Here is a 19,567-nt window from a genome sequence, read left to right as displayed (position 1 = left end):
GACATCTAGACAATGCACAGAAGCGATTAAGAATGCTCATAGAATGTTGGGCTCTATCGTGCACTCAGTGGAGTTCAAGTCTAGGTGTATATGTGTATAAAGTGCTTGTGAGGCCACACCTTGAGTAATGTGTACAGTTTTGGTCCCCATATTGCGTGAGGGATGTGAAGGCACTGGAGAGAGTCCAGAGAAGCGTGACTCGACTCATTCCAGGTCTGCAGCATATGAGCTATGAAGGAAGATTTGAGAACTAAATCTTTTTAGCCTATAGTTATATAGGCATCCGTTAGTCTCATCAGACCATGGATTTGTGCCTTGGAAGGTTTCCAGGGCGCAGGCCTGGGCAAGTTTGTATGGAAGACCAGCAGTTGCCCATGCTGCAAGTCTCCCCTCTCCACACCACCGATGTTGTCCAAGGGAAGAGCATTAGGACCCATACAGCTTGGTACCGGTGTCAACGCAGAGCAATGTGTGGTTAAGTGCTTTGCTCAAGGACACACACGCTGCCTCAGCCAAGGCTTGAACTAGCGACCTTCAAATCACTAGATGAACACCTTAACCACTTGGCCACCCGCCAACACTAAGAAGACACAGAATGAGAGGAAACATGATAGAAGTGTTCAAAATCATTAGGGGTATAAGTAAGATGGATGCCAGCTGCTACATCAAAATTAAGTCATCATCAAGGGCACGGGGCCATAGGTGGAGACTGGGGTTAAAGGGAGATTTCAGACTAACATCAGGAAGCATTTCTTTACACAGCAAGTTGTGGATACATGGAACAAACAGCCTGGTTGTGTAGTTGAGAGAATTTCAAATCTAAATCTGATAATTATTTCAACACTGTGAATAGGAACTTGGCAGCTTTGTTGGGCTGAATGGGCTGCTCTTGTCAAAACACTTTCTAATGTTCTAACCAACACACACAAAATGCTGGAGAAACTCAGCAGACCAGGCAGCACCAATGGAAAAGTGTAAACAATTGGTGTTTTGGACTGAGACCCTTCATCTGCACTGGAGATAGGTGAAACTGGGAGGGGGGGGATTGAAGTAAGAGCTGGGAAGTTGACTGGTGAAAGAGATGAAGGACTAGAGAGTCTGATAGGAGAGGACAGAAGGCCATGGAAGAAGGGGAAGGGGGAGAAGAACTAGAGGGAGGTGATGATCAGGAAGGGAGATAAGGTGAGAGAAGGAAATGGGAATGGGGAATGGTGAGGGAGAGGGAGGGAATTTTGAGAAATTGATGTTCATGCAATCAGGTTGGAGGCTACCCAGACAGAATATAAGGTGTTGCTCCTCCAGCCTGAGTGTGGCCTCATCACGGCGGTAAAAGAGCCATGGACTGACATGTGGAATTGAAATGGGTGGCCACTGGGAAAATCCACTTCATCTGGCACTTGGAGAGATGCTTTCCGGGAGCGACCACCATAAAGCCCCGTTGGTGGCCATCCACAGCTGCCAGAAGTGAGACCTCCGCCGCCAACCTTGGAAATCGAGCCCAAGGCTTGGCTGGAGTGGAGGCCTCTGCAACCGTGACTCGGCTTAAGGACTTGTTTCAGAAAGGAGCCCGGCCATCTGGGATTAAGTGTCGGCTTCGGGGCCCAACCCAGGGAGCCTGGGCCCCCAGCAGCTGGAAGTGGCAGCCGAGCCTCCCCCATTACTCTCCCCACCCAGAGTGCACGACTACGTGACCAGCCAATTGATCCCCGCGGGAAGCATCCACCAACCTCAAAGAGCTGACAACAACACACTGCATTGATGGAAACCTGGAAGCATAGGAAAAGAGCTGGGCTGCTGGTCAGATTGAAGCTGAGGGGCTTCAGGGTCCCTTATGCCTACCATCCTACTAGCTAATGTGCAAGCCATAGAGAACAAGGTGGATGATCTTAAAGGGAGACTCAGCTACTGCAGGGAGATGCAGAACTGCTGTGTATTCTGTTTCACCGAGACCTGGCTCTCTCCTGCCACCCCCCACTGTGCCATCTGATCGGAGGAATTTTTGATCCATCGGATGGACCGCACGGCTTCTTTGGGCAAGACGGGGGGAAGTGGTGTCTGCCTACTGATCAACACTGCGTGGTGCTCGAACACAGTGGCACTGACAATCTCCTGCAGCCTGGAACTGGAACACCTGTCGGTGAAATGTCGCCCCTACTATCTGCCACAGGAATTCACCTTGGTCATACTGACAGCGGTCTACATTCCCACCCCCCCTCCCCCCTGGCGGACGTGGAGTGTGCTCTGAACATACTGTATGCCAACATAAGTGAACTTGAGACCAGGCATCCGGAGGCTTTGTTCATTACAGCCGGGGACTCTAACCAGGCCAACCTCAGAAAGGTGCTGCCAAAGTCATAGCAGCATGTCTCCTGCCCCACTGGAGGTCCGAATATAGTTGACCATTGCTCTACAGCAGTCAAGGTTGCCTACCGTTCCATCCCATGACCTCACTTTAGAAAATCGGACCATCAGGCCGTACTCCTCCTCCCGGCTTACAAACAGAAACTGAAGCGGGAGGCTACGGTGTCAAAAGTAGTGTCGCGTTGGATGGAGGAAACGGATGAGGTCCTCCGTGACTGCTTTGAATTGGTGGACTGGTTAATATTCAAAGACTCGGCAGCTAACCTTGTTGAGTATGCCTCAGCTGTCACGGACCTTATTTGGAAATGCACGGAGGACTGTGTGTCTCGCAAGACGATCCGGGTATTCTCTATCCAGAAACCTTGGATGAATTATGAGGTCAAGTCCCTTTTAAATGCTAGAGCAGCAGCTTTTAGGTCCGGGAATACCAGTCGCTACACAGAATCCAGGCGTGAACTCCAGAAAACCATTAAGGGTGCCAAAAGGCAGTATCGAGCCAAGTTGGAAGCCCAGGCTAACCAAAGGGATGCCAGTAGACTATGGCAGGGTCTAAATGAGATCACTGGGCGCAAAGAAAAGGCTAGGAATATCAATAACCGTGGCGCTTCTCTTCCTGATGAACTTAACCTATTCTACGCAAGATTCGAACAGAAGAGGAGCGTCCTGCTCCCTCCAGATGAACCGGACCTGGTAGCATCGAGATTCATCATCATCGAGGAGGGCATTAGAAGGGCCTTCCTGAAGATAAATCCAAGGAAGGCGACAGGCCCAGATGGCGCCCCAGGACGGGTTCTCCGGGCCTGTGCAAGTGAGCTAGCTGGAGTGTTTTCTGACATCTTCAACTGCTCCTTGCTTCAGTCTAAAATCCGCTCGTGTTTTAAGAAGGCAACGATAATCCCAGTGCCATTAATCCCGTTAATAGCATCATTCCAAATAAACTGATTCCTAAGCTCCGGAACCTGGGCCTTAGCACTCAGATCTGCAGCTGGATCTTCAACTTCCTCACAGACAGGACCCTGGCTGTGAAAATAGGGGACAAGCTCTCCTCTACAATCACTCTGAGCACCGGTGCCCCACAAGACTGTGTACTCAGACCCCTGCTGTACGCACTGTACACCCATGATTGTGTAGCCAAGTTTCCATCAAACTCAATATATAAGTTTGTTGATGACACAACAATTGTAGGCCGTATCTCGGGTAATGATGAGTTAGAGTACAGAGAGGAAATTAAGAACCTGGTGGCATGGTGCGAAGACAATAACCTATCCCTCAACGAGGAAAAAAGCAAGACGAAGGAATTGGTTGTTGACTTCAGAAGGAGTAGCGGACCACACAACCCAATTTACATCGGTGGTGCGCAAGTGGAACAGTTCAAAAGCTTTAAGTTCCTCGGGGTCAGTATCACAAATGATCTGACTTGGTACAACCAAGCAGAGTTCACTGCCAAGAAGGCCCACCAGTGCCTTTACTTCCTGAGAAAACTAAAGAAATTTGGCCTGTCCCCTAAAACACTCACTAATTTTTATAGATGCACCGTAGAAAGCATTCTTCTAGGGTGCATCACAACCTGGTATGGAAGTTGTCCTGTCCAAGACCGAAAGAAGCTGCAGAAGATCGTGAACACGGCGCAGCACATCACACAAACCAATCTTCCGTCCGTGGACTCACTTTACACCGCACGCTGTCGGAGCAGTGCTGCCAGGATAATCAAGGACACAACCCACCCAGCCAACACACTTTTCGTCCCTCTTCTCTCCGGGAGAAGGCTCAGGAGATTGAAGACTCATACGGCCAGATTTGGGAACAGTTTCTTTGCAACTGTGATAAGACTGCTGAACGGATCCTGACCCGGAACTGGGCCGTACCCTCCAAATATCCGGACCTGCCTCTCGGTTTTTTTGCACTACCTTACTTTCCATTTTTCTATTTTCTATTTATGATTTATAATTTAAATTTTTAATATTTACTAATTTTTACTGTTTTTAATATTTAATATTTGTAATCCAGGGAGTGGAAGTGCAGAATCAAATATCGCTGTGATGATTGTACGTTCTAGTATCAATTGTTTGGCGACAATAAAGTATAAAGTATAAAGTCACGGTGCTGATGAAATTGCTGCTCTGTAACTTTACACATGCGTATTTGATCGCTGGGTCACCATCACCGTGATGCAGGAACTCAGCAGGGCAGACAGAATCTATGGAAATGAATAAACAGTTGACGTTTCAAGCTGAGACCTTTCTTTAAGTCTAATGAGGAAGAGAGAAGTCATAGTAAAAAGATAGAGGGGGAGGGGAAGGATGATGGCTCGTAGGTGATAAGTGAACTCAGGTGGGTGGGAAAGGTAAAGGGCTGGAGAGGAAGGAATATGATAGGAGAGGAGAGTGGACTACGAGGGAAAGGGAAGGGGGGGCACCAGGGGGAAGGTGATCAGCAGGTGAGAAGAGGTAAGAGGCCACAGGGCCTCTATGTAAACCACAGTGTAATGTTTTCACAGGTTTTTGCCATGGTAACATTACTCCCCCTGCTGCGCCCCAAGTGGCCAGGAGGTGCAAACACATCACAATGTTTACATAGGCTTCTCCTTTCGGACAATCAGAATCAGTTTAATATCACCAGCATATGTTGTGAACTTTGTTAACTTTACTGCAGCAGTATAATAAAATGCATGATAAATAATAAATATAGAGAAAAAAACTGAATTACAGTAAGTACGTGTATGTCTATTAAATAGTTAAAGCAAACTATGTGGTGGAAAAGAATAATTAAAAAGTAGAAATATCCATGCAGAGGGGAAGAAGCACTGAGTGTGTGCCTTCAGGCTTCTATACCTCCTTCCTGATGGTAAGAAGTGCTGTAATTTACTTAAGTAGTACAAATTTGAAGGCAGAATACAGAATTAATGACAGGATTTTTAGCAGTGTGGAGGAACCGAGATAGATGAGAATCCATATCCATGGATCCCTCGAAGTTTCCACGCAAGTTGATAGGGTGGTTAAGAAGGTGCATGGGGTGTTGGCCTTTATTTAGTCAGCAATTGAATTCAAGAGCAGTGACGTAACAATGTAGTTTTATAAAATCCTAGTTGGACTGTGTTTGGAGCATTAAGTTCAGTTCTGAGCACCATACTATAGGAAGGATGCGGAAGCATTAGAGTGCAGAGGAGATTACTGGGACCTGGCTACATTAGAGAGTATGTTTTAGAGGACAGGTTGAGCTAGCTAGGGCTTTTCTCTTGGGAGTGAAGGAGGATGAGAGCTGACATGATAGAAGTGGACAAAATGATAAGAGGCATAGATCGAGTGGATAGCCAGAGATATTTCCCAGGGCAGAATGGTAATATGAATGGAGGGGGGAGGGGGCAGAATTTTAAGGTGATTGGAGAAATGTATGGCGGGAGAGGGGAATATCGGAGTTAAGCTCGTTACACAAAGGAATGGATGTGTGGAATACACAGCCGGGGTGTAGTCCAAGACAGATATATTAAAGACATTTAAGACACTTAGATAGGCAGATGCTTTTAGAAAAATGCTTTTGGAGGGCAATGTGGGAGGGAACATTTAGATTGATCTCGGAGGTCGGAAGTCCGTACCACATTGTCAGGCCGAAGGGCCTGTACTGTGCTGTACTGTTCAATGTTCTATTAACTCAGATCTGACTGATGTTATTAAGTCTGTCATGTTTCAAGGTGATTTTCTGTTCAGGGTGGTTTTTTACCATATTGAATTCCAGAACTTTCAGAATTTTGTCCAACTTTGCCAACTCATTCCGCATTTCCACAAAGGATTCCCACATCACTCTATGGGAGTGGGAGCCTTTCCCCTTCACCAGATCAAGGCAGAATGGGGAATCCTCTTTTGGGTACCTTCTCTGATTCTGTGATTTCCTGTAAGCAATGAACTTGCTAAGTGACAGACTGAGCGAAAGAGAATGAGAAGACAATATCTGCTCAGTGATGGGATGTCCCAATGGCTTTGAGCACAGGAACAGTCACTGGGCAGCCTCTTCACCCATTCTGTAAATCTCTGGGTTCAGTCATTAGCAGCAAACCACAAACTGCAGAAATTAGAGTCCTGGAGCACTGCAGCAGGGATTGGATAGGTCCAATGGAGTGGGTAGTTGTGGTGGTGGGGATGAATGAGGAGCGGGGAAAGGCAGGGGTCATGTTTATCCTTACACCCTTTCAAACAAAAGTAATTGTTTCAACATACTTGCTGCAAACTTACCAACAAACCTTGTACAATCTCATCTAAATTATTGATGCAGAAGACAACCAGCAATTGCCCTACCACTGACCCCTGGGGAACACCACCAGTCATGGGTCTCGAGTCTAAACAGCCTTTCAACATCATCTTCTGATTCATACCATCAAGCCAATTGTGCATCCAATTAGCCGCCTCTCCCTGGATCCCATATGATCTGACTTTCCATAGTAGCCCACCATGCTGAGCCCTATCAAAGGCCTTACTGAAACCCATGTAGACCACATACCTAGTACAGAGGTTTCTATGACCGGGGGCCTAGATTTAAGCAGAGGGATCCGTAGTTTAAAGGGATCTGAGGAAGAGATTTTTCCCTTACACTGTCTGAGGTGATGGCAGAGGGCAGGTCCTTTCACAACATTAGAGAAATAGATTAGCATTGAAATTGCAGGAAACAATCAGCTATCAGAGTCAGTTCCAGGAAAGTAGGTTGTGATAGTTGTTGATTATAACTTCCCTCAAATTAACTGGGCTGAATGAGATAAAGATTGTCAAATGTGTTCAGAAAAGTTTCCTTCGTCACCTGGCCCTGAGGAAAGAAATGCCTTCAGACTTGAGAGAGATTCTGTGTGTGGTTGCACAAACATCAGTGTACACATGTGTCTGTGTGTGTTTCTGTGTATATGTTGCCAAGTTCATCTGTGGCAGGTTTAATATGATTGATTAAGAATGAGTGTCAATATTTGGGGAATGCACTCATGTATGTGTGTGTGTATATATATATACCAATGTGGAGGTAGTATGTGGTAGGGTCCTGGTAGGGTCACCCAAGCTGGTAAGGTTGAGGGTGAGGTCTCTGACAAAGAACAATCCAAACAAGACCTCAACGGTGGAACAGGCGGACGAAGTTACTTCAAACTCAACGGTTGTGAAGGCGGATGGAGGCTACAACAAATCCATCAGCTCCAGTTGTTGTGGTTTCCATGCCATTGGAATCAGTTGGTTGATTTGTGAAGTATCGTGTGCTTCTTGGAGTGCAACATCAAGTACACGTTAAACAAATACACGCACAGGCGTCTTCACTCTGTGGGCTACTTCTTCAGAATGAAGACCATCTCCCTCGACCTCCAGGGATAGCCACGACGACGATGGGGTTGAGGGGTAGCCAGAAAATGGATAACCCAGAGATGGGAGAAGGGAGGAACAGAGAAACGGGAGGATGGAAGTGAAGTCCCAGGACAGTGTGGTGAGGATATACCAGAGACTTGGAGGACATCATAGAGACAGGCAGGACCCAGGGGAAGGTGGATGTGGAGTTGGCATCCCAGGTAGCAGGAGGGGGAAAGGGGTTGAAGGAGTGTAAAAGGGAGCTTTACAGAGATGGGGCGGGGGGTGCTAGTGGTGTTGGAAGTGTCTCAGTGATAGGTTAGGGGATAGGATACCGTGCCAAGTGAGGTGGGGGCAGTGAAGAGGACAGTATTTGTCCCTGACACCAGATGGATAGAGGAGGGAGCATCCCAGAGACTGAATGAGAGGGTGTGGGCAGAGACATTCCAGAGATATGGAAGTAGGGTAAGGTTGTGTCCTGGAGATGGGGTTTGGGGAATGGTGCATTTGGAGATGGGGTTGTTGGCTGGGTGGAATGGGGCCCATAGAGCTGGATGAAATTGGTAACACACTGACTAGGTTGGAAAGGAAGTAGAGACTTGGTCATCACAGACACAGGTTCAGGAGAGGGAATTGTGTGCCCCTGACAGGTGTTGGAGGCGAGAAAGTGATCTTCCAAAGACTGATGTGCAGTGTTGAGGAAAGGGGACGTCTCAGAGTCAGGGATGTACAGTAGTGGAAGGATAACCCACAGAGATGGGGAGGGTCATCCCAAGGATGAGTGTGGGAGAGGGTTAAGAGGATAGTTGGTGTGGAGGGTACAAGGGTGTGGACAGTAGTGGGTCATCCCAGAGACACGGAGAGGGAATCACAGAGACAGGGTGTAGGGGTGCCTCAGAGATGGGGGGAGTCCAAAGATCCTTTCCTGAGACATGGGCAGGGTTCATCCCAAAGACTGGTCAGGGTTTTCCTTACTATGACTGGTGCAATATCTATCTAGATTTCCGGGTAAGAACAGAGCCATTGAAAGCATTTAAAACATTGCCTTTCCTCTGCCAAATGGCACCAATCAGGTCAATGTTTTTTATGAGAACTCAGTAGCCAGTTTAACACAACAGGCTTCTCAATGTCAACAGGTATTGTGTGTCAATAGTCATTCAATCACTTTTTTCTCTCTGTCAATCAGCTTTCAAATGCTGCCACTCTGTCATTTGTTGCCATCCCTCCCCCCATCCCCACTGTTTCCCTGCTCCTCGTCATTTCCTCTTACACTTCCCACTGTCCAGAGACTGAAACTCTGCCCTGTGCTGGCCTGTCTCTGGTTTCTCACCTTGTTTCACTGAATATCCAATTTACTTTTCCATGTTTTCTTTTCAGACTTTAGGGAACAGTGGTGTATTTTAACAACTCCGCTGTGTGGGACACTGCCCTTTGGAAGCAGAGAAAATGACCTGTGACGGTATCCTGAATTATCCCTTATGGACTGTATCTTTAAAAAGAGAGAGAGGGTGCAACTGATTTGGAGAGAGAGAGAGAGCCTGTGGGTTGCCATGGTGACCAAGGGTGGCATTATGTGATGGACAGCTGGTGTGCAGCATGTTCGGATAAATACAAGGTCAGCTGGTTGTTAGCCAGACACACACATATTTGGATACTGGATGAGCTTTGTACGCCCACAGAAGGGTGGGTTTTGTGGATCGATCGGGAGAATCGATCAGTGGCTCTCGCAGTGTGTAAAGGAGTGGCTGGTGGGAAGTTATCAGTGTGTCCCCTTTTATGTGGTCACATTCGGTGACTTTAAAGGACTTTGGAAGACAACGGGAAGATACGGCATCGGCGTACTTGGACAACCAACACACCTCTCTCTCCAACACTACTCAACTCAATACCTGTAATACGAACTGAACTGACTTCCTTTACCCATCATCGTAAGAATGTATCCAATTACCTCCTAAGCTTGAAGAAGCTTGGCTTTTATATTTCCACACTTATATATACATGGACTTTGCTAACCTGGTTGATTTATCTGATTTTCATATTACTTTATTACATAATTATTAATAAAATAGCATTTATTCACAACAATACCAGACTCCAGGTGTTTTCCATTTCTGCTGGTTCTTTAACCCATTACGGGGTACATAACAGACCCATTACATTGAAATGGATAGGGAATAAGGTAGGTAACTGACAATGTCATTCATCCTCAGCCCAGAGATCTGAGGGGCAAAGAACATATCAGATATAACTGCAGTCAGCTTGTCTTCTTCAGTCTGCAGAAAGTCATGCAGGAAATTTAAGGGAAACCTTTTCACCTACAGAATGGGACTGTTTGGAACCCATCACCACAGGGAGAGTGAGAGATGATTCACAGGGAAGGATTTAAAAGGACTGACATAGAACAGAAATACTGGCAGGGACCAGCTAGGCAGTTGACTCCCTAATATTGGATATGTTGTAGGTTCACTGAGTACCTGAGACAGAGTTTAAAATAAAACTGATTTATTTGTCACAAATCCAGAATATTAAACTCCAGCCCCATTAAATGTGAACATCAGAAAAAACTCCTCCCATGCCCAGTACCAGGGTGCAGAACTGGGTATAGTTAGCAGCAGCAATAACTGCAGAGTTTGACACCAACAGTCACTTGTGAACTTGCCTTTGGATTTGGTAACTGTGATGGTTAAATATCCAGCATACAACTTCCTTAAACTTTCTCCCCGGTGTGAACTCGGCAGTGCTTCCGAAGGTGGGATGAGTGACTGAACCCCTTCCCACATTCAGAGCAGATAAACGGCCTCTCCCCAGTGTGAACTCGGTAGTGTGTCAAAAGGTTGCATGACTGAGAAAATCCCTTCCCACATTCAGAACAGATGAATGGCCTCTCTCCAGTGTGAACTCGCTGATGTTGTTTCAGGTAAGATTGGTAAATGAATCCCTTCCCACATTCTGAGCAGGTGAACGGCTTCTCCCCAATGTGAACTCGCTGATGTACCTTCAGTTGAGATGACTGAATGAATCCCTTCCCACAGTCTGAGCAGGTGAATGGCCTCTCTCCGGTGTGAACTGACTGGTGTGTCAGTAGGTAAGATGACCGAGTGAATCCCTTCCCACAGTCTGAGCAGATGAATGGTCTCTCTCCAGTGTGAACGTGCTGATGCAGCTTCAGTAGAGATGATCGAGTGAATCCCTTCCCACAATCTGAGCAGGTGAATGGTTTCTCCCCTGTGTGAACGCGCTGGTGTGCCAGTAGGCTGGATAAGTGTGTGAATCCTTTCCCACAATCTGAGCAGGTGAATGGCCTCTCCCCCGTGTGAACTCGCTGATGTACCTTCAGTTGTGATGACTGAGTGAATCCCTTCCCACAGTCTGAGCAGGTGAACATCATTGCCCCACTGTGAACCAACTGTTGTATCTGTAGGAACTGGTGAACTCTCTTGTATGTATTCACCGATATCTGCCTGTGGATGAGTATCAGTGTGAATCACTTCCCACAGTCTGAACAGATGAGCAACCTCTCCACAGTGTGATCTCAGTCAATGGTCAGCAGATCCAGATTACCGAGTGAATCTCTTCCCACACATTGGACAGTCTCTCTCCCTTGTGAACTCACTGGTGTATCTGTGGATCGACTGAGTGAGTGAATCTCTTCCTACACACAGAGCAAGTGAATGGTCTCTCACTGCAGTGAAATTTCTGTCGTATCATCAGCTTGGATGACAGAATGAATCGCTTCCCACAGACAGAATAGATCAGCAAATGCTGGTGTGTTCTCAGCACCCCGGTTCCAGTGGATTTCACTGAGATACATCTTCACCTCCTAAGATCAACAACAGATATATCAATGTTACAAAGGAGATATCTGATCACTCCTTAAATACCTGACAGAGACACTGGAACTGACGTGTTGTTGTGTTTCAGATTCCTATACACAGATTCTTTGTCATTTCCAACCTGTAAAAAGATTTACAAAAGACATCAATGGGTGAAGGACAGCATTTCAGATGAGATCAATTTAGTCTCTATAGTGATGTCTGACATCACACTGTTACAGTGAGGTTGAACCCAAGTTGGAGGAACAACTCCTGATCTTCTAACTGAGTACAGATCAGGGACCGGACAAACCATCCAGTTCTCTGTTTTCCTTTCTGTATTAGAATGGACCGTTCCTGGCCATCTTCAATCTGTGATGTGCCTCAGTTTGTCTCTCTCCACTTGTGTTATTTCAAGTTCTGGTCATGTCCCACAGAGCACATGATATTACATGGCTGATCCTGGAGACTTTCTAATTACTCTGATGCCCCCTCAGGTGGTGAAATCATTTGATTGAACATGAAGGGGAGAAGGGCAGTATTATTTCTATTTGGAGTGTGGCCCTTTTGTGATGTGAAAGCTACGGTCACTTGTTACCCGGGAGAAAGGTATTTGATATAAGACACAGGAGCTGAATTAGACCACTTGGCCCATCGAGCCTACCCCGCCATTCCATCATGGCTGTCCTTGTACCCCACTCAACCCCAAACACCTGCCTTCTCGCCCATATCCTTTGATGCCCTGACCGATCAGGAAACAATCAACTTCCACCTCAAATATACCAAAGGGCTTGGCCTCCACCGGAGTCTGTGACAGAACATTCCACAGATTCACTACCCTCTGGCTAAAAAAAATTCTTCCTTGCCTCTGCTCTAAAAGGTCACATCTCAATTTTGAGGCTGTGCCCTCTAGTTCTGGATACCCCCACCAGAGGAATGATCCTCTCCCCATCCACCCTATCTACTCCTTTCAACATTCAGTACATTTCAGTGAGATCCCCATGCATTCTTCTAAATTCCAGAGAGTCCAGACCCAAAGCTGCCAAACACTCCTCATATGTTAACCCCTTCATTCCCAGAATCATCCTGTGCCTCCTCTGGGCTCTCTGTAATGACAACACATCCTTTCTGATATAGGACCCAAAACTGTTGACAACACTCTAAGTGCGGCCTACTACTGTCTTATAAAGCTCAGCATTATCTCCTTGCTTTTATATTCTATCCCCCTTGAAATAAATGCCAACATTGCATTTGCCTTCTTTACCACAGACTCAACCTGTAAATTAACTTTCTGGGAGTCTTGTACAAGGACTCTTAAGTTCCTCTGCACCTCTGATGTTTGAACCTGCTCACCATTTCGATAATATTCTGCACTATTGTTCCTTTCACCAAAATGCATTATCATACTTTTCCCAACACTGTATGCCATCTGCCCATTCTTCGAATTTGTGTGTTCTGCTGCAATTGCACTGCTTCCTCAGCACTACCTACCACCTATCTTCCTATCATCTACAAATGTGGCCACAAAGCCATCAATTCCATTATCCAAATCATTGACAAACAATGCGATAAGTGGTGGTCCCAATACTGACCCTGAGGAACACCACTTGTCACTGGCAGCCAACTAGAAAAGGCTCCTTTTATTCCCACTGCCTCCTGCCCATCAGCCATTCCTCTATCCATGTCTGTATCTTTCCTGTAACACCATAGGATTTTATCTCATTAAGTAGCCTTATGTGAGGCACCTTATCAAATGCCTTCTGAATATCTAAGTAAGTGACATCCACCGCCTCTCTTTTGTCCATCCTGCTTGTTACTTTTTTGAACAATTCCAACAGATTTTTCAGGCAAGTTTTCCCTTTACAGAAACCATGCTGACTTTGACTTACTTTATCATTAGTCTCAGGCACTCCGAAACCTCATCCTTAATAATGAACTCCAACACTTTCCCAACCACTGTTAGGCTAACTGGCGTATAATTTCCTCTCTTTTGTCTTCCTCCCTTCTTAAAGAGTGGAGTGACATCTGCAATTTTCCAGACTGCTGGGACCACGCCAGAATCAAGTGACTCTTGAAAGATCATGACCAATGCATCCATTATCTCTTCAGCAACCTCGCTCAGGACTCTGGGATCTAGTTCATCTGCTCCAGGTGACTTATCCATCTTAAGGCCTTTCAGTTTGCCTGGCACTTTTCCTTTGTAATAGCAATGGAACTCACTTCTGCTGTAGACTGTAGACTTCAGTAGACTGAAGCAAAGTGCCCATTAAGTTCATCTGCCATTTCTTTGTCTTCCATTACCACCTCCCCCAGCATCATTTCCAGTGGTCTAATATCAGCTCTCACTTCCCTTTTATTCCTTAAATAACTAAAATACATTTATCTATAAAAGTAATAGATTTTTCAGAGGCACCATCTTTCTCTTTTTTTTATTCTTTTGTCTTCACCATTAATGTACCCCTCAGCATCGTTTCTTAACTCTTTATTAAGTTTGCTTAGTATTTGTATGTTTGTTTTACTTTAAAATAAACTGAAATCTTAGAATTCAGTCTGCTCGCCATTTTTGACTTCTGTAAGAACACTAAGGATTAAAAAATAAACAATTTGGCGCCCAATCACAGGACGATTATTTGAAGAAAAAAAAACATGCACTAAACTGACGATACTACATTGATCGGCCTAATCTCAAATAATAGCGAGGCAGCCTACAGAGAAGAAGTCATCACCCTGACACAGTGGTGTCAAGAAAACAACCTCAATGTCGCAGTAACAAAGAATCCGGTTGTGGACGACAGGAGGAATGGAGACGGGCTAACCCCTATTGACATCAATGGATCTGGGGTTGAAAGGGTGAACAGCTTTAAGTTCCACAGCATAAACATCACCAAGGATCTCACATAGTCTGTACATACCGGCTGTGTGGTGAAAGAAGCACAACAGCACCTCTTTCACCTCAGAAGGTTGAAGATGTTTGGTATGGGCCCTCAAACTCTAAGAACTTTCTACAGGGGCACAACTGAGAGCATCCTGACTGGCTGCATCACTGCCTGGTCTGGGAACTGTACTTCCCTCAATCGCAGGGCTCTGCAGAGAGTGGTGTAGACATCCCAGCGCATCTGTAGATGTGAACTTCCCATGATTCAGGACATTTACAAAGACAGGTGTGTAAAAAAGGCCCGAAGGATCTTTGGGAACCCGAGTCACGCAACCTCAAACTGTTCCAGCTGCTACCATCCAGAAAATGGTACCGCAGCATAAAAGCCAAGGCCAACAGGCTCGGGACAGCTTCTTCCATCAGGCCATCAGACGTAACATAAACATCTTTACTCCATGTATGTGAAGGATGTAAGTAATAAAGTCAATTCAATTCAAAAAATGAAATTTTAATTGTGCAGCTAGGCGGCAAGACATTACTCCGTTCCTCAACAGTCCGTGAGTAAATCTCTTCAGTAAAGGGAGTCTAAGCATGAGTAGAACCTGTATTTTAGTTGCGGCGAATTTTTCGTGGTTGGATAACCTGTGTGGGGGCGGTACAGATGATCGTAAATTCAGAGATTGATATTATATTCACAACGGGATTGCGAATTGTCGGACAAGAGGCCGAGGAAAGTTTTAAAATATTGGACAACGTTTGGTTTGTGATATGATGTTATAGTCACAATGGGGTTGTGACATTTCTGACATCTAAAAGTGAAGAGTACTCCTTAAGATCGAAACTAATACAATGGCTAAAGCTTTGAAACAGACCTTGAATTCCCAGCTGCGAGGGAAAAGTTAACTGAAATTTTAGGCGCTTACTTAAGCGATGCATATAAACTTGATACCGTTGGCAAAGAAATGTGCTATCGAAGCTCTAAGTCTAGCGAGTCTTAAAAGTGACGTTGAAGCAATATGTTGTAAGATCAAAAAGATGTGGTCGGGAACTAAAGACAGTTTAGATCCAGCAACCTTAACGGAGCTGCGAACGTGCAAGTCCTTAAAAACGTGAAAATCAAATGGATGTAAAAGGGGGGAAATGCAGAACATAATAAAAGAGCAGTATTAAAAATATAATAAATCAGCAAAAAAAACGATTTCTACATTCACGGAGCAGGTGAAACAACAACAACATGCAATCTATGTCCACAGTCAAGAGCTTTGTTCAGAGTTTGAAACTGAAATAAGACAAATCCGCGCGGCATTCGTGGGCGGTTCGGCCAACACCCCGCCTCCCCAGTGGGCGGTGTTACATTGATATCAATCATGTTGAAAGGCAGCCAACACTCTCGACCCCAAAAACAGCGACACCCTGGGAACTCCAAGGAACTGCAAAGTGATACTTAACAGACAGTGGCTTGGACAGTAATTTGCCTTGCGGTCATGGCAAGACTTGCCCCAGAAAACACACAAGACTGATGATGGAGATTATGAAAGGAAACTGGAGGTTTGTCATCAACCACCAGATCCAGAAAAAAATGACAAATGGTCCAGGGAAGTTACGCACCTAAAAACAGAAGCTTAAAGACTTGGGTTGAACTTTAACAAATCAAGAATATATACAAATTACATCCATATGATGGCATTCAAATTTTAGCTATCATGCTAACAAGTCAGCAAATAAACCAGTTGACATGATAGTAAGGAGAGGATACACAGAATTTTACCAGCTGATTAGGTAGCAATTAAGACACAGTTGGACAGACAAGCCCCAAACCAGACTGATTGAAAGAAAGTAGTTATTTGCAAACTAAAGCCTTCAGAGGATGTTTGGCTCAGTTCCTCAGGAATACCAGGAATAAACAAAGTAATATCAAAGATGCCTACTCATGTCAACTTTTATGGATGGTTTGAAACAAGATATTGCCAAAATGGTGAAGCTGACAAAAGCAAACGAGTGAAACCACTGTTTGCTACAGCGAACTGGTACAAGCTGCTAAAGAAGTGTAGCGGGATTTTGACGTCCGAGTAAGATCGGTACAGACGGGTCAGTGGACTCCAGCTGATAACCAACAGAAGAATTGGAATTGGATATGAAAATTAAACCTGCTTCTCAGTGGGGTTCTACTCTTGGAGTGGTTCATTGGAAGCAGGACCCACCTTGATTCCTGACGAGTAGGTTCTTGTCAAGAAACTGCATTAGGAACCCCTGGAGCTGGGTGAAAAGGTCCTTACCTGGTACTGTTAATTATTAATTTAGCAGTTAAGGTAGAAGGTGAAAGTAAGTGGATACTCGCCAGCCACTGCAAGTGAGCTAAAGTGACTCCAGATTAAGACAAGTACTGTGGGAAGGCTTCAAGCATGAATATAATTACTGGACATTATTGTCATAATCTACATTTTTGTGTATGTTTAAACATGGTAACATAGATACTTCAAGCGTTTTCCACCTCTGATTTTTCAGATGTGTTTCTGCCAGGTCCTTATAGAATCAAAAGGGGGTCTGTTGAAAACCACTTTTTTTTTAAGTCATACGTTTTATAAGATTTGAACTTTTTAATAAACTTGCAAATTCCAAACTTACCTTTTTGCATAATTTCTCAGATCTTTATTTAGTTTGCTCAATAATTGTATGTTTGTTGGTGCTTTAAAGGCAATTGAAATCTTACAATTAAGACAGCTAAGGATCAGAAAATAAAGACATATCTGTCTCAAATATCAAAATTCTTCACGGGAATATTTGTGTCTGGTGACAGCAGATTCCATCCTTGAACCCAGTAATTCTACTTTTGCCTTTGACAAACCCAAGTCTCTGACAAGGTCATTTAGCTCAGCTTGAGTTATCAGATGAGGCTCACTCGGCATAAACGATTTAAAACCTGTTTCAGTATCGTTTTCTATTCCTGGCTGGTGCGTACGACATCTTCGCCTGCTTCCTCTAGACTCCATGTATCTGCTGGCTTTGGTACTGGAAGTCTATCGCCATGCAGCGCAAGTCTCATGGCTGACGGGGCCATTCAATGGATTTCTTGTTTTCAGCAGAGAAACCAGACACACCGGTCAGACAGAAGTAGCAGCCTGTCACATGACCCTTCTGTACTCGCCATTCATCGGGACAATACTTCTGAGCCAAGCTCGAAGATCGACAGGGCATATTGCAGGACAAATGTGCGGAGCCCAGGCTTCGTCTCGGTCGCACCCGAAATAGAGGTTTTCTCATAGGCTTTCTCAGGAAGAGGAGTCATGCTCTCTCTTTGAGATTTAAGCGTATACCCGCCACAAATATAACAAAGTATCGCGGCTGTTGCAACATTGGCAAGACTTTTGATATCATAAATACTCCTGAAAATACAATTGCTTTATTATAATGAGTACACGCAATATGCTATGCACGTAAACACAAGGAATTCTGCAGATGCTGGAAATTCAAGGAACACACATCAAAGTTGCTGGTGAACGCAGCAGGCCAGGCAGCATCTCTAGGAAGAGGTACAGTCGACGTTTCGGGCTGAGACCCCTCGTCAGGACCCTTCCTGACCAAGGGTCTCGGCCCGAAACGCCGACTGTACCTCTTCCTAGAGATGCTGCCTGGCCTGCTGCGTTCACCAGCAACTTTGATGTGTGTTGCCTATGCTATGCACGTATAGCCGGCGCATCAACGTGATCGCAAACCAGTATAATGTAAACGCAATGCACAGAACATTATGATGCTTTACAGCCTTTCTAAAACCTGTCCTGCCACGCAGCATCAGCCCTGCCTAAGCATGCCCAGACACGCCTGGACAGCTTTCAGTTTACATTGTGGGTAACATTTTAACTGACTTGAATTACGAATTTAAATAACAAATATAGGGAATTTCGAAAAAAAATGGAGTGTCATAGGGAAATTTCATGGTCAATCTCCGATCAGCAGTTCAAAACTCATACACAGAAAAGTATTCAGGAAGCACAATCTTTGTTGCCGTTTACGCGATTTGTTTTTTTTTGCTCGTGGGGAAGGGTTGTCCCGGAGTGCAGGGCCAGGGTGATCCGGAACTCGCAACAATAGTCCCGCAGTCGCGGTGTGGACACCCGTCCAGAGCCGCGATCCTACCTGCTGCCGACCCTCAAGATCCTGTCGTGCACTAAGCGCATGCGCGATTTCCGGAACCTAGCCGTGTCATCTGCGCGTGCGCATTTGATCGCCGTGTCTCCAATGGCGAATTCTAAAGTGTGGAGGTTTCGAGGGGACTAGAATATAAAAACAAGGATGTAATGCAGAAGCTTTATAAGGTATTGGTCAGACTGCACTTTGTGAGCAGCTTGGGGCTCCTCATCTAAGAAAGGATGTACAGTACTGGCATTGGTAAGGGTCCAAAGGATGTTCATGAAAACGATAAGGTTAACGTTTGATGACCGCGTACCCCGGGACATGCCCGGTCCTTTCCCTCTCGCAGCTGGGACCGAGGCGGATAGATGAGTCTTTCTGGGTAGAGGGGCAGCCATGGGCGTGATAGGTAGCGTAGGCGGAGGGAATGGCAGTGGATGGATCTCTCAGACACTGCCGAGCTCTACCTATCTAAATCCAAAGATGAAGAGGTCGGAACAAAGATATAGTTGCTGATTAATCTCGGATGAAGAGTCAGTGAAAATATAATTTAGTTTTGCCTGGGGATAAAAGAACAATCCTTCTATCAGATTGAGTTCTCGAGAAAATCAGCTTTGCGCTATTCCTCTTGTTCTGGACGTTGCTACCAGTGGGCCACTGTTGGAGTGGCTTTGGCTCGTCAGTCTTGGACGAGGTAAGTATCTAGTAATTTTGGTGTTTTGACCAGCAGCCAGTCGTGTAGATCCGACACATGAGAAGACGTAGCTCGCTCAGGTTCGCTGTTTGGGTACATAGGGCAGCAACTCGCGACAGTTTGGTGTTTTGAGCAGCGGCCATTCAGCAGTTGGGATTGATTGGCAAGAACAAATTAAAATAAGGCAGTGGAATGCAGAAAAGCCATTCTTCGAGTGCACAGTGTTACAGTGGGGATTTTGAGGCTTCATTCAGAAAGTGAAAAGCTGTTGGTAGCTTTTTCCCAGTTTATTTATTGTTTGTATTTGGATCAGTTAGAACAGTAGGGATGCCAGGCAGGATAGCTGAATGCTCCTCTTGTGGATGTGGCAAGGCAGGGGGTGATAAAT

General features: G+C 45.4%; 1 protein-coding gene across 3 annotated transcripts; it reads right to left on the bottom strand.

Moving 5' to 3' along the window:
- Nucleotides 1-9,643: 9,643 nt before the first annotated feature.
- LOC134353850 (zinc finger protein 214-like) lies at nt 9,644-18,537 on the bottom strand. 3 transcript variants are annotated; one of them, XM_063062321.1, is made up of 2 exons: nt 18,492-18,537; nt 9,644-11,624 (listed from the first exon to the last, which is right to left on the bottom strand). In XM_063062321.1, exon 2 carries the CDS (start codon nt 11,056-11,058, stop codon nt 10,378-10,380), a length of 681 nt encoding a protein of 226 aa, XP_062918391.1. In that variant the 5' UTR covers nt 11,059-11,624; nt 18,492-18,537; the 3' UTR covers nt 9,644-10,377. The 3 variants fall into 3 exon arrangements, with proteins under 3 accessions (XP_062918391.1, XP_062918392.1, XP_062918393.1); XM_063062322.1 differs by having other exon boundaries at nt 9,644-11,490; nt 18,492-18,528; XM_063062323.1 differs by lacking the exon at nt 18,492-18,537 and having other exon boundaries at nt 9,644-11,490; nt 11,575-11,603.
- Between the last annotated feature and the right edge of the window lie 1,030 nt (nt 18,538-19,567).

Source organism: Mobula hypostoma, chromosome 11 (assembly GCF_963921235.1).
Source record: "Mobula hypostoma chromosome 11, sMobHyp1.1, whole genome shotgun sequence".
NCBI classification, from domain to species: Eukaryota; Metazoa; Chordata; class Chondrichthyes; order Myliobatiformes; family Myliobatidae; genus Mobula; species Mobula hypostoma.
Note: the sequence above shows the minus strand (reverse complement) of the source record. Positions and strands in the feature narration are given on the sequence as shown.